This window comes from Tachysurus fulvidraco, chromosome 14 (assembly GCF_022655615.1).
Source record: "Tachysurus fulvidraco isolate hzauxx_2018 chromosome 14, HZAU_PFXX_2.0, whole genome shotgun sequence".
Lineage (NCBI taxonomy): Eukaryota > Metazoa > Chordata > Actinopteri > Siluriformes > Bagridae > Tachysurus > Tachysurus fulvidraco.
This window is the reverse complement of record NC_062531.1, coordinates 10,630,981-10,645,628: the sequence shown is the minus strand read 5'-3', so window position 1 is coordinate 10,645,628 and position 14,648 is coordinate 10,630,981. Positions and strand designations below refer to the sequence as shown.

Here is a 14,648-nt window from a genome sequence, read left to right as displayed (position 1 = left end):
TTCCAGCTGTTTGACTCAAGTATAGACATAACACTACAAAACAAGGCAATGCAGATTTGATACAGTATGAGTAAATATGAATATATAACTGATCAGTTATTTGCATAAATTGAGTGCATGGCAGTGCAAATATTGTGCAATATGCTTTTGTACAATATACAGCAGTCGTGTGTGTAACGTATGATGTGACTGATCAGTATTTAAAAATATGAAAGAGGGACTATCATTATGGTGAGTTGTTAATCAGGGTGATTGAAGTTTTGGTAAACACAGCTCTGTAGAAACTTTCAGAAGAGAGAAGCTGAAAGAGGTTGTGTCCAGAGTGTGAAGGGTCAGTGGTGATTTTTCCTGTTCTGGTTCTTGTATGGTACAAGTCCTGGGGAGTGGGCAGGGGGGCACCAGTTATATTTTCTGCAGTTTTTACTGTGTGTTGCAGTCTGTTCCTGTCCTGTTTTGTTGCTGCACCAAACCAGATGATGTATGGATGTGCACAGCTTCAATGACTGCAGTGTAGAACAGCATCAACAGCTCCTGTGGCAGACCATCTTCCTTCACTGATGTAGAAAGTAGATCTTCTGCTGGGCCTTTTTGGTGATGGACGTTGTTGCACTCTAATTTCAGTCTTGGGAAATGGTAGTGCCCAGAAACCTCAGTAATCAATAGTGGCTGTGGTTAGGAGCCTTGTCGAGTATTTTCTTCTGTTATTCAGATTTAAGATGTCTTTGTGTAATAAGTGTAATCAAGATAAACTACAGGAAATCCTAGGTTTGTCGTTGCTGGTGCTACCGGAAGTGACGTAATAGTACCGTGGCAACCTGTTTCGGAGACTATCGATGGTACGTTTTTACGACCGTGGTGTTGCAGGCTGTCAGGAGATCTGAATGGGATCAAAAAGAGGGTTATTTCTTGCTTAGTGACTAGACGGCATTTCTGTCGGTCCTCATGATTGTTTTAGTTTTTTTCTCCGCGCTATTGGCGGTGCCTGTTAAAGCGGATTTGTTTCACTTTGACAGCATCTCAAATGTGTCTGTTTATTACTTTAACTACCTCTATTGCCATGTTTGGGAAGGAGAATGTCATCCGAACCAGGACGATGCGACCCAACAAGGTAGGGACGAGGCTCTGAAAGGCCGTGTTTAGGTCTGGGGGGTTTCCAGTGTATCCAGATGTGACAAACAGCTGGGGAAACACATCCATTGCTTTAGTTTCAGACCTCACTGTGCTGGAGGCAGCTTTTGGGATATTTTATCGTTTGTTGAACGATCATCTCAATAAATGTAATCATGAAATGTGTAATGTTTTTTATGCTCTGCTTAGTGCCTACAGGGAATGTGTGGTCTTGGGTGTCTCAGGATTATAAGGGTATGGTGACCAATTGGTACTGCAGCATTGGGCAATGCTGTGATTCAGGAGACTGTCGAATTACTAACAACATCACAGGTATAGTGGCACCATGTATTTTTTAAACAGTGTACATGAAATCTCAGTTTCAGTTAGATTTTTAGGTAAATGCTCTCTCTCTCTCACTCACTCACTCACTCACACTCACACACACACACACACACACACACACACACACACACGTATGTACAGTATCTCTCAGACGTGAGTACATCCCTCATATTTTTGTGAATATTTTATTATATATTTTCATGTGACCACACTAAAGAAATTTCACTTTGCTACAATATAAAGTAGTGAACAGTGTAGCTACAGCTTGTATAACAGTGTAAATTTGCTGTCCTGTCAAAATAACTCCACACACAGTTGTTAATGTCTAAACCGCTGGCCACAAAAGTGAACACAACCTTAAGTGAAAATGTCCAAATTAGTCCCAAAGTATCAATAATTTGTGTGGCCACCATTATTTTCCAGCACTGCCTTAACCCTTTTGAGCATGGAGTTCACCAGAGCATCACAGGTTGAGACTGGAGTCCTCTTCCACTCCTCTATGATGACATCACATTGAAGAGAGTTACCATTAACTGTAGAAGTGTGCACACCCCTAATCTAATACTTTCTTAAGCACATTTTGATTTTATTACACTGCTAATTTTTTAGACTATGAATATGGCACACATTGGCTTGGCTATATTTTTTTGCAAAAATGTTTTAGATCCATCAGGGCATCTCCTGTGTTTCCAGCTGGTTTCAGGTCATGTTTACTTGGACTCAGGTCTGGGGTTTGGCCAGGTCCTTCAGAAACGTTGATCTTAGATTTTGTTTTGGATATATGCTTTTTTTGTTCATCCTGAATAGTTACATCCCCAATTCTCAGGCTTTACAATAAGTAGGTTATTGTAACTTTTTTGTTTAATTTTTCCAATTTTCCACTGAAATGTTTTTGGTTGTTTTTCATTTAATTCCAAGGGTGGAAAAACAATTTATTTATTGTTCTGACACAATTTATATTTGTTGATATTTTTACATGACAAAAACCTACCATTTTAACAGGGTTTTTGTTTTGTTTGGTTTTATTTTCTTCTGGTGAAATCTACAATTAGGTCTAGAGCAGGATCTACAGCTAAAACTTCATGGGCAGCATCTGGCTCAGTCTGTGGTCCTGAAAGCAATTCAAGGCTTCATTAATAACCCTGAGTCCAATAAGCCCCTGACTCTGTCATTCCACGGTTGGTCAGGCACAGGCAAAAACTTTGTGGCTCGGATGGTGGCAGATAACCTGTATCGTGATGGAGTGAAGAGTGAGTGTGTGCGTCTATTCATTGCCCCATTCCACTTCCCACATGCGAGACTGGTGGACATCTACAAGGTGAGCCATTCCACAATGTCTTTATGCAAACTTTACTGTTTACAATCAGTTAATTTACCTTCACCGAGTGTGTAAACTGCTATTAGGTATTAGGGAGTTCTGTTTACTTTGGGACAGAGAGCTGTAAAGTGTGTTAGAGAGGCATGTAGTGTAGAATCCCATGTTCTGTGCTATAGAGATAGATAGAAAGCAACCAGCGTTCCTTATTTGGTGGGGGTATATAAATTTAGTCATTAGCTGAAGGTTGGGGATATTCCAGATCCCTTGCAAACCTGACCAGAATCAAGAGATGAAATCATGAATGAAAGAGGTAAATAGTTATATGAAAATTATATCAGTATCTTGCGCATAATGTATTTTAGCGACTGTGTTATTACAATATAAAAGCTGTTATTCATTTTAACATGTGTGTTTTTAGGGCCAGCTGAGGGAAGCTATTAGAGACATGGTTCTCCGTTGTCCACAAACACTTTTCATTTTTGATGAGGCAGAGAAATTGCACCCTGGGCTTATTGATGCCATTAAGCCCTATATGGACCACTATGATAATGTGGATGGGGTTTCCTACAGAAGAGCCATGTTCTTGTTCCTCAGGTTGGTGTCTCCTCATCATGTTTAATTATATGGATTTGAAAAACAAAACAAAACTAGAAGGCGTATGCTTTGTTAGAGATTTCAGTACAGCTGCTACTCTTAATTATATGAACTGAGTGTTGAGCAGTATAGGACCTTAAGTCTGAGGCTGAGAGCAGTGTTTGAGGAAAAATAAGTCAAATAGGCTACTATAATAGTGCAAACTTCTACTAAGCACTACCAGCATACGTTTTTGCATCCTTCTTGGTTTATGGGTGAATAAAAGTAACGCAAACTTTTAAGGTAGTGGTTAACTCTGTGAGCATCTATCTTCTAGCATCTGTGTTCTCAATTCAGAACTGTGAGAAATAGAGACACAAAAACACAGTAAATAAAGTAAGGGAGTACATCTTTTTACATGCAATTCTAGTTAAAACATCTTAATCTGTTTCTGTAGTAATATTGGTGGTGCAGCTATTAATGATGTGGCACTGGACTTTTGGCATTCGGGCCAGAACCGGGAGGATATTGGTATGGAAGATCTGGAACATCGACTACGAGCAGAATCTATGGAGGCTGAAGGCAAGTGCTCTTGCAATGAATACATATAACCAGACTGACATTGACTACTTGATGCACTTCTGTATAATTAATAATGGTCTATTAATATTAAAAATAGGTTTCCGTGAGCCCCAACTGGACTGATGCATTATAAGTGATATATGACAAATTGTTCTCGTTCTCTCTCTCTCTCTCTCTCTCTCTCTCTCTTTCTTTTTCTCTCTCTCCTTTAGGAGGATTTGCCCAGAGTGAGCTTATGTCAGGGCACCTGATTGACTTCTTTGTGCCATTCTTGCCTCTTGAATATCGTCATGTTAAACTCTGTGCTCGGGACGCATTTGTTAGCCGTGCTGTGGAGCCTGATGAGGCAACTCTGGACGAGGTGGCTAAAGCCATGCTGTATGTACCCAAAGAAGAGAAACTCTTTTCTGCACAGGGCTGTAAATCCATCCCACAACGAATCAACTTTTTTTTACATTAATAATAATAATAGAATAATACAAGGTCACCAAGCCTACATGAAAAAGTTCATGCATACGTCACAGCAAAGCTAAAATAAGACTGTTACCAGATATTTATATGCCACTTCACAGGCCCAGGGTTCTCCTTCACAGGCCCAAAGTCCCCTATGTATGTGGAGGTCCTCATGTTTTCACCATCTCCATGTAGATTTCTTCCTTCCATCCGAAAACATGCTGGCAGTTTGAATGGCTATGATAAATTGCTTGTTGGCATGGACCACATCCATGACACATTCCCTCTTCATGCCCACTGTTTCAAGGAAAGGCTTCAGACCCAGCATGACCTGGCCAAGATAAAGCTGTTACTGCAGATGAAAGTTACAATGAATATCTTAGAGTTTGAAAATGGAGAGCCGTTACTTGACCCCATTGAACCGAACAACTTTTTCTTCCCATCCGTTTTTCCCCTTTTATTTCCCTTTTTTGTGAAAAATCAAGAAATAATGTAGGTAACAGTGGCTTTAAAATGATTCATAAATGATATGTTTTTTAAAGATAAATTAAAGGAAGGTACAGTGAGTCAGTTATGCTGTGTATACTAAAGAAAGATAATGTAATCAAATTAAAGTTTAAATCTTAGCATACAAGTTTATTAGTCAACATTATCCAAACATTAAAGAGAGCATTATTGGGGCTTATACCACTAATTGCATTGTGCCTGATAATGGAGGCTCATTGCTGACTCAGGCAGACTTTGTCCTACCCGAGTGGTTTGTACTCTGGTTCTGTTTGCTCTCCACCCATTTGCCCAGCTTTACTGACAGCAGATATGACATACTGCCACACAACATGTTTTGTTTGGAATGTAACACTACTGCTAAAACATCCAAAAAGCAGTTTGCTCTTGAATGCACTTCTTTTCAAGAACAGCAATTTCAGACTCTCTAAAATTCCTCTTCTTTGTTGCCTTATGAGCCGGTTTTATCTGTGTGAGCCTCTGTTTTATGAAATGCTGTTATGAAAATTGTTTTATGAAAATGATTTATAAATGACTGCACAACATTGTGGACATATAGTCACCCAGGTTTTCCATCACAATTCTCATGAAATTTACAAGCACTGATTGCTGTGATTCTAGCTAGCTAGTTTTTACAAAACAAGTGATATGACACCTGATTTAGCTCACAATTCTGTTTTCAAAACCTGCAATATCATGGAAGACACCATAAATGTATAAGTTAAGTATTGCAATTATTTAATTTTTTTAATTTTACATTTTTTTTTTAATTTTATGTAATTATTTAATGTAAATGTGCTGTGCATGAATGCCTTACATGGGATAATTTGTGGTTTTGTCACTTTATATTGATGTATTATTTTAACATTCAGGTGATGTTGAAGAGAAAGTAAAGGAAAGCAGAAAGTGTAGGTCAATCCATCATTTATTAGCATTACTGTTGTTTCTGTTACAACAAAAGTCTATTTTTCTAGAGAAAAATACCAGATTATGACAGCAATAAGAACAATGCATAGTCTGGGGTTGGTGAGTACCCCTTTAAAACTAACCTCGCAATTGTATTTTTTTTTCATAATCTATGGAAATGCACGGTAGTGTTTACATCATGGATTGAAAAGTAATATGCTGAAGTGAAAAGATTTAACTGAAAGTTTGATATAAAGTTATGTTGTGTCAAAAAATATTCAAAATGTACATTTTCATTCTGGATGGTTACAGTAGTAAGCGTTACATTTATATTTAAGGAATTGTCATTTTTATGTATATTTTGAACACTTTATAACACTGTATTTAACTTTAAGACTTCTGTGTCAGTAACATTTTCACTTTGTCACCAGATGGAAGTTCTAAACCTTTTGTGAATTTAATTTGAATTCATTTTAGCTGTTACACATAAAATGTTTTACAATGGAACCAGTATTGTGTCCTTTTTTGACTATTCTTATGCTTCAAGAAGTTAGATTTTCACATTAGAAAAGCATTAACCATTTTCACCAGTACACTGACATTCCATACAGCTAGCAGAATAAAAAGTAACTTATAGGATATTTTCAGTCACTATAAACAATTTTTTTTCATATAAATGGAAAGCTTTACAGTAGATACGCAAATGTTTTTATGACTATTTTAAATATCAAGCAACCTTTAATGCCAAGGTTTATTTTTCTCTCAAACTCAATTTAATGGCATTATTATTTCAAATAATATGTTAAAATAGAAAATATAAATTAAGTCCTAAAGAGCTACTGTATAAATACCATTAATAGGAGCAGCTGGGAAATAATCTTTACCCAAGTGGTATTTAATTCTGGAAAACCAATAGCTTGTGTGATTTTCTTTCTCCATCTCAAAATCATTAGTTCACGTCCTCTTCTTTGGATTGCTGGTTAACTACATAGATACACCGAATTGGCTGAAGTTTGCTTTCCATCATTGATCTACTCATGATTTGATTGGTCAGAATCTGTGATCCCACCTGCTCGTGCTCTGGGCCAATGAAAGCAGGCCATCTGTTCTGAGCCAAGAGGAGAGCCTGGCAAAGTGAAGAGGATCTAGTTGATTTAGAAAAGCACGTTGCTTGATATCACCGTTATTAACGTGTTTTTGGGTGGTATTATAAGCTAATTTACACGTCGTCTACTAATCTGTTGAAAGCATTTTTTTTGCCACAATGACAACGCTATGTTTGCTTTTCATGAGCTTATCGTTAGCCTTAGTAGCTGCAGAACCGACCGTTTATTTCAGAGAGCAGTTTGAAGACGGGGGTAATGTCTTTTTATATTTACACAATGATTCAATAACCTTATGCATGTGTTTCTTTCTTTTTAAAGAATGTATTTAAAGTTAAACATAGTGTTTTAATAGAATTCACACAACTACAATGGCTGTGCTACCGACATTTCTCTTAGCTGTTGATAACAACATATTAGACAGGGGTTTGTTTATATGTGTTGTTGTCTTTTTCTCGTGTAAACACAGTCTGAGACATTGGAAATATGAATATGAATGAAGACCTACGTTAAAGATGAATATTATATGTTTTTAAAACGCGATTCCTTTCAGGGAATGAACACTACATGGCGTCACACTTTCCTCCTAGACGTTTGGTAACAACGCAGATGCTTTTCATTTAGTAAATATTTTGCATTCATTCTCTGTTGGTGTAGATGCTTGGAAAAGCCGATGGCTGGAATCCACCCACAAATCCGACTATGGCAAGTTTGTGCTGTCGGCTGGCAAATTTTATGGCGATGCAGAGAAAGACAAGGGTGAGACTCCTTTTCTCTTGAATGCTGACATTTTCATGTTGTGGATTTGATGCACTTTTTTTTTGTCAACAGTTCATCAAATCTCTAAATGATGCATCTTGTATTTTGTACTGCAATAAAATGCACCAATCTTGGGGGGGGGGGACATGACTGGGGTTTTATTCTTATTATACTATAAATACTTATGTAAAGGATAAGACATTTTAAAACTTTTATGTTGAAAGCAAAAAAGAGATGCTCTATATTAGTACTTTTTGTGTTTGGGTCAATTCTTTACTGAATATGAAACACGGTTAATTTACTTCTGGTGCATCCCTTATATATAAGTACTATAATAAAATAAATGTAAAATGAAATTAATGGACAATTTTTTTTTTGAAAATAGAATGAATTTTGTTCAGATTTTTTGGATACATACACGACCGCACGGTGTGACGTGCAGCACATTTTTTCCTGATTTTCTGTGAGAAAATAGAATTTATATGAACTATTATTTAAACTGCAATATTACTTTTATGGCTGGTTTGCACTCTGCTAGTAGGAGTATCCCGAGGCATGAAAAGTGTTTGTGTCCTTACTGTTTTCCCAAAACATTGATTTATTCAAGGTTGGTCATTTCAACTCATGTTTTCTATCTCGGGTGTCTGACCCGCTGCTAAGTAATCAAAAGATCACAAAGTATAAACTTAGTGTTTTTAACAAAAGCTTATATCTATATTTCAGATAAATAAGTACTAATAAAACATATAGCACTTGTAAAGCAGCAATTTTGTTATAGTTTACTTTGAAATATTGTTCGAGAGGAAGTCACAATTCAGTTCACACATTTGTTCTTATTTTTAAATATATTAGTAGATTGACTGATTGGGCAATACAAAAGTACAAAGTTCTTACACAAATTGTAACTTAAATGATTAAATGACCCCATCACTTTATTAAGTAACAGTATTGATTATTAACTAGAAATTTGCAACCATATATTGTGTAAAATGAGGGAGAGTGAGACAGAGAGAGATTGTTGCCTGAAATGGCATAACACTTATTAAATTGTAAAATGTACATTTTTTTAGATTCACTGTTAAATTCTTTTTTTTATGGTTTTAATTGTTAAGCATTACAAGGGCTAAATGATTGCACAATCATGGAGTGTCAAACTCCATTTTATTACTCTATTGTATTGTATTAAACCCAAGGCTTAAAGGCCAAACTGGTAAAATTAGAATAGTGATTGGTAAATTGCATACTCCATTAAATATTGAATATTTGCCATTTTTAAGACACTTTTTGTGCTATTGCATTAACCTTTCTTTCTCTGGACATTTTTTAAAAATAAGTGTGGATAGCCTAAAGCAAAGAATTTTGTTGAATTCTTCGTTTGTCATTCATGATGCGTGTTTAATGTGCACACACTTTATAAACTTAGACCTGCTATAGAATATCATTGAACTAGATATTTTCATGTTGTTCCACAGGCCTTCAGACCAGCCAGGATGCTCACTTTTATGCTATCTCATCTCGGTTTGAGGACTTCAGCAATAAGGACCAGCCACTGGTTGTGCAGTTCACAGTGAAACATGAGCAGAGCATAGACTGTGGTGGAGGCTACATTAAGCTTTTCCCATCAAGCATCAAGCAAGAGGAAATGCATGGAGAGTCCACATACAATATAATGTTTGGTGAGCAAGATTTCTTCTTTCTTAACTAGGTATATGATGCTTTAAACTAAGAATAAAGAATAGAGGATATTTATTGATATGCTCTCTTTAAGGTCCTGATATCTGTGGTCCTGGTACTAAAAAGGTTCATGTCATCTTCAATTATAAGGGCAAGAATCATTTGATCAACAAAGACATCAGGTGCAAGGTAAAGTCAGTTCTACATGGTAATCGCAGCATAATAATTCTATGTTTTTGATGAGCTGTTGGAAAAATGACCTTACTATCTTTGATGTTAATGACTAGGATGATGAATACACCCACCTGTACACGCTAATTGTTAACCCAGACAACACGTATGAGGTGAAGATCGACAATAAAAAGGTGGAGTCTGGATCTCTCGAGGATGATTGGGACTTTTTGCCCCCAAAGAAGATCAAGGATCCAGAAGCAAAGAAGCCTGAAGACTGGGATGAGCAGGAGAAGATTGATGACCCTGACGATAAAAAACCTGAGGTGAAGAATATTAAGAATAAACTGTTTAGACTCTTAAGTATTAGAGAATAAATTTTAGCTAAATGTAAATTTAGAATTGCTAAGACGCATACAAGTCCCATACTTTAAATAGTAATTTAATAGTAATATTATATATATGTATATATATATATATATATATATATATATATATATATATATATATATATATATATATATATATATATATATATATAATATTTTATATTAATAAATTCTGTTCTGTAGTTTGGTGTTTGGATCAAATTTGTTAACACAATTTAAAAGCGAGATTCCTTTCATGTACCATCACCTCACACACACACACCCACACACATACACACACCCACATTGTCCTAAAGTAATTTTGACTGACTTATGGTTGAAGTTTGTTTTTAACAAATGTAAATTGTGAAGTCAGTGCTTACATACCTGCGCACACTGCTGCTCAAAAAAATGATGGAAACACTTAAATCACACTTTGGATTTCGATGAATTAAATATTTGAGTTGGAAATACTTGCATGCTCTGTGTAATGTTGTGAACAGAGTGATTTGAAAATGGTCAGAAGAAACTCATTAAAGTTGGATTCAAAATCATAGTAAACTAACTAAAATTACAGGCTGATCCAACGTGCATAAATTTCATCACAACAAATACAGGCCCCCACACGCCTGTATGTACTCCTGACAATGTCTGGGCATGCTCCTGATGAGATGGTGTCCTGGGGGATCTTCTCCCACACCTGCATCATGGAGCTCCTGGACATTCTGTGCTGCTACTTGGCGGCTTCATTTGGTCCAATACATAAGGCTGTCAATTGGATTCAGGTCTGGAGAACATGGGGGCCAGTCATTCACATCAATGCCTTATTCATCCAGTAGCTGCCTACCACTCTGGCCACATGAGTCTGGGAATTGGCATGCACCAGGAGGAACCTAGGGCCCATTGCTCCAGCATGCTGAAGGTTATTTTGTATGGCTCAGTGTTCCTCCGGTTTCTTTACAAAAAGAAGCAGATTCCAGTCCTGCTGCATGGTGGTTGTTCTGTAGTCCTATCCAACTCTCCCTTGTCTGTCTCTTTGTATCCCTCTATGTACTTGGAGCTGTGGTGGGAGACACAATAAACCTCCTTGCAATGACGTGTATTGTTGTGCCATCCTTGAGAAACTGGACTACTTGTTTAAAATGATTGGGTTGTCGTTACTGCCTCATGTTTCAAGTAGTGTCAAGGACCCTAACAAAACTAGAGACAAATTGGTCAGAAAGGGTAATGAGTGGGCAATTGTCTGTAGCCGCCACCTGCAAAATCATTCCCTTTTTGGGGGTTGTCTTGCTTTTACCGCTCACGTGTACCTGTTGTCACTTTGATTTGCACCAAGCAGGTGAAACTGATTTACAATCACTTATGTGTCCTAAGTGAATAGATTGATATCCCTTAAGTTTAATTTACTAGATGTTTATACTCTTAAGGTTAAGTGTTCTCTTTTTTTTTCTTTTTTTCTTTTGGAGCAATGGATTTTTAATCCAAATGAAGTTTATATCCACATAAAATTAGATGCTTTCCCATGAAATGATGATTGTCTCTGGCTTTCTACAGGACTGGGATGAGCCTGAAACCATCCCTGATCCTGATGCCAAAAAGCCTGATGACTGGGATGAAGAGATGGATGGAGAATGGGAGCCTCCCATGGTTACCAACCCTGACTACAAGGTAAACAAAGCTCTTTCTAAGTAAAATATAGCCCATTAAAAAATATTGGCGATTTTCAACGGGCATTGTACAGGAATCAGTGTATATAATCAAACATGAGGGACACACTCTGAGGTACAGTAGATATTCATTAGTTCTGGTAGATATTCAAAAATGTACAGTATGTGTTTAATATTTTTAACTGGTCTTTTTTGTGTTATTATACCTAAACATGTTCGTGTATGAATTTGAGATTTCCATAAACAAATGTCTGTCTTCACTTGTGTCTTATTCAGTATAGCATTTCAGATTGTTAATCATTTAATATTTTTGGCACAAAATATTAATCTTTCCACATTCAACAAATGTGTTGTCTGTAACAAATTAGATCAGAGATTCATTGTGTTTTAACTTGAATAGTAAAACAGTAGCATAGTAAAACAGCTGTTATTTGTATACCCATAAAATGGATTTTCCTCTTTGGTAGGGTGAATGGAAGCCAAAACAGATTGACAATCCTGCCTACAAAGGTAAATGGGTTCACCCTGAAATTGACAACCCTGAATACACTCCTGATTCTGAGATCTACAAATACAGCAGCAATGGAGTGATTGGACTGGATCTGTGGCAGGTATGAATCTTATTAGTGCTGGTTATGACATGTTTCAAAAGATGCGTTCCTATTAAATTTATTAATCCACACTATTACCTTGTTTTGGAACAGGTGAAGTCTGGTACCATTTTTGACAACTTTCTCATTACCAATGACCCAAAACTGGCTGAAAAGATTGCTGATGAGTCTTGGGGTGCCACAAAGGTAAATTCATACATGGGTCCAACACTATAAGCCTATACTTAGTTTAATCTTACTTAACATAATCTTTATTTAGATGAAGATACAGTGGTTTAGCATTCTAAATGCAAAGACATGGTGCCTTTCACACAACCAAGTAAACATAATTTTATATACACAAATTTCTTACTATTTTGGTGCAAATATTGACCTGTTTAAACATTGAAGCTAAAACAGACATTGCTCTGATGGTCATAAGTGTTTAACATTTAAACAAGATATATAATCACTCCCTTTAAAGCCTTTTATTCCATAATATAGAGCATTTCTCATCTCTGAATACTAATACGTCTATCCTACAGCTATATTTCATTGTGATGTGTATTTTGTCAGTGATACTATCTGTGTGGTGAAGTGTCTATCAGGGTTTCTTCTTAAGATAAAGCAATCTGTTTTTAACAGGATGCTGAAAAAAAGATGAAAGAGAGTCAAGAGGAGGAAGAGAGAAAGAAACGTGAAGAAGAGGACAAGAAAAGAAGTGAAGAGGCAAAGGATGAAGCTGATGAAGAAGAGAAAGATGAAGAGGAGGAAGAGGAGGAGGAAGATGATGATGAAGATGAAGATGACGAGGAAGGAACAGACTCTAATCTTAAGGATGAGTTGTAGACTTGAAATGAATCTCCTGCTATGCCTCCTATTCTCATTGGAGGACTGTGGCAGAGACATGTTGAACATTCCTTTGTTTCTCAGCTCAGACATTTAACATTCAGTTCTGGTGCTGCAAACATATTTATAACTATACCATACTTCATTGAGCTTCGTCAGCATAACCATAACACCATAAAGTGGTGTTCAGAGGATATGAAATAAGAGGAAATGCATACCTTTTGTAATGAATAGTGATCATGTACGGGACCGGGAAATTATGTAACATTGATAAAAGAAGGCTAAAAAAAAAAAGATGGTCCACAATACCTCTATGAACCACTACTGTGTCACTGTTTTATGTTCGTGTTCATTTTTATTACTGTGTTATCTAAGCATTTAGGAGCCTGAAATCCCAGCAGATTGCTGTTCATTTTCCATCCATAGTGCAATATGCTCAAACTAAGTATGGTGTGTGTGTGTGTGAGAAAGCGAGAATCCTTGTATGCCCCCTTTTTTTTTTTTTTTTTTGTTTAATTCCAAAACTAACCTCAAACAGAAAATATGATTGTATTGTTAATATTTGAAATAATTCCTTGCCCCTTGAACTTGTGTGAATTTTGTTCTTATGAAGAAACTATATAGCTGTCGTATTCTGCAGACCAGATGTAAAAAAAAAAAAATAATAATAATTATTATTAGGTTCTAAAGATTAACAAAGAAAGTGTATTATGAAAATAAGCTGTTGATTGATATGGCCCTTTCGTATAATTTGTCTCACCTGCTTACAGTTTAAGATTGCATTAATTTGCTGGGTTAATTTACAGTACTGGGGGTGTGAGTGTGTGAGTGAATGAGAGTGTGTTTGTGTGCCCTGCGATGGGTTGGCACTAAGTCCAGGGTGTATCCTGCCTTAATGCCCAATGACGCCTGAGATAGGCACAGGCTCCCCATGACCCGAGGTAGTTCGGATAAGCGGTAGAAAATGAGTGAGAGAATTTGCAGTACTTAGTTTCACTTATAGCCATCTTCTGCCAAACATGTTTAACCCATGAGAAAGCAATACTTAAATTATAAATAGGTTAACAAATATGTAGTTGATCAGTGAAGACATCTGTGGTATATCAATGTTGCCTTTTTCACTAGAACTGACTGTACAAGTTACTGACTGTTAACTAGTTACAGAAGCTTATAGAGTTTACTTTATCACTTGAAATGCATCACTGTTTTATTCATTCTTGTGCTGATCAGTGAGGTATAAGATTTCTGACACCTTAAACTGTGCTCTATAAAAAGTTTTATGAATTATAATTTTATTTTTTATATTTGGAACCTAATAGGTCCAGTGTAAAACTGAAACCAACTTTTGTCCAAACTGGCTTTGCTGGTTGATTATATTTGTGATCAGGGGACAATTTGAGACTCGATTTTGGATCTTACCTGCACTTTATGTATTTTTGAGCAAAGCAGAAATTTCAAAGCTGAAAATAGGCATAGTGTATAACAAAATAAATAACTTCACTATCTTCATCACAAATAATGTGAAAAAATTAGCCAAGCAGGCTAAGGGACCACAGCATGTTGACTACAGCATTCCTTACACTACTTTAAGATAAATCACTTGTCTGTCAGCTCTTTTGTAGATAGGGGTTTCTAAAGGTGTTGAATTTGAAGCCCTTTCTGAATGGTAAACCCTTGCA

General features: G+C 36.5%; 2 protein-coding genes across 2 annotated transcripts; both read left to right on the top strand.

The window, feature by feature from the left end:
- Nucleotides 1-643: 643 nt before the first annotated feature.
- Nucleotides 644-6,295, top strand: tor3a (torsin family 3, member A). Its single transcript, XM_027166633.2, has 6 exons — nucleotides 644-1,108; nucleotides 1,318-1,440; nucleotides 2,505-2,770; nucleotides 3,189-3,364; nucleotides 3,801-3,925; nucleotides 4,138-6,295. Exons 1-6 carry the CDS (start codon nucleotides 943-945, stop codon nucleotides 4,383-4,385), a joined length of 1,104 nt encoding a protein of 367 aa, XP_027022434.1. The 5' UTR covers nucleotides 644-942; the 3' UTR covers nucleotides 4,386-6,295.
- A 599-nt stretch (nucleotides 6,296-6,894) lies between these two features.
- On the top strand, nucleotides 6,895-13,290 carry calr (calreticulin). The gene is made up of 9 exons (XM_027166562.2): nucleotides 6,895-7,146; nucleotides 7,549-7,650; nucleotides 9,123-9,326; nucleotides 9,419-9,513; nucleotides 9,612-9,821; nucleotides 11,418-11,531; nucleotides 11,998-12,141; nucleotides 12,235-12,327; nucleotides 12,766-13,290. The coding sequence occupies exons 1-9, from the start codon at nucleotides 7,053-7,055 to the stop codon at nucleotides 12,967-12,969; spliced, it is 1,260 nt and encodes a 419-aa protein (XP_027022363.1). The 5' UTR covers nucleotides 6,895-7,052; the 3' UTR covers nucleotides 12,970-13,290.
- Nucleotides 13,291-14,648: the final 1,358 nt, after the last annotated feature.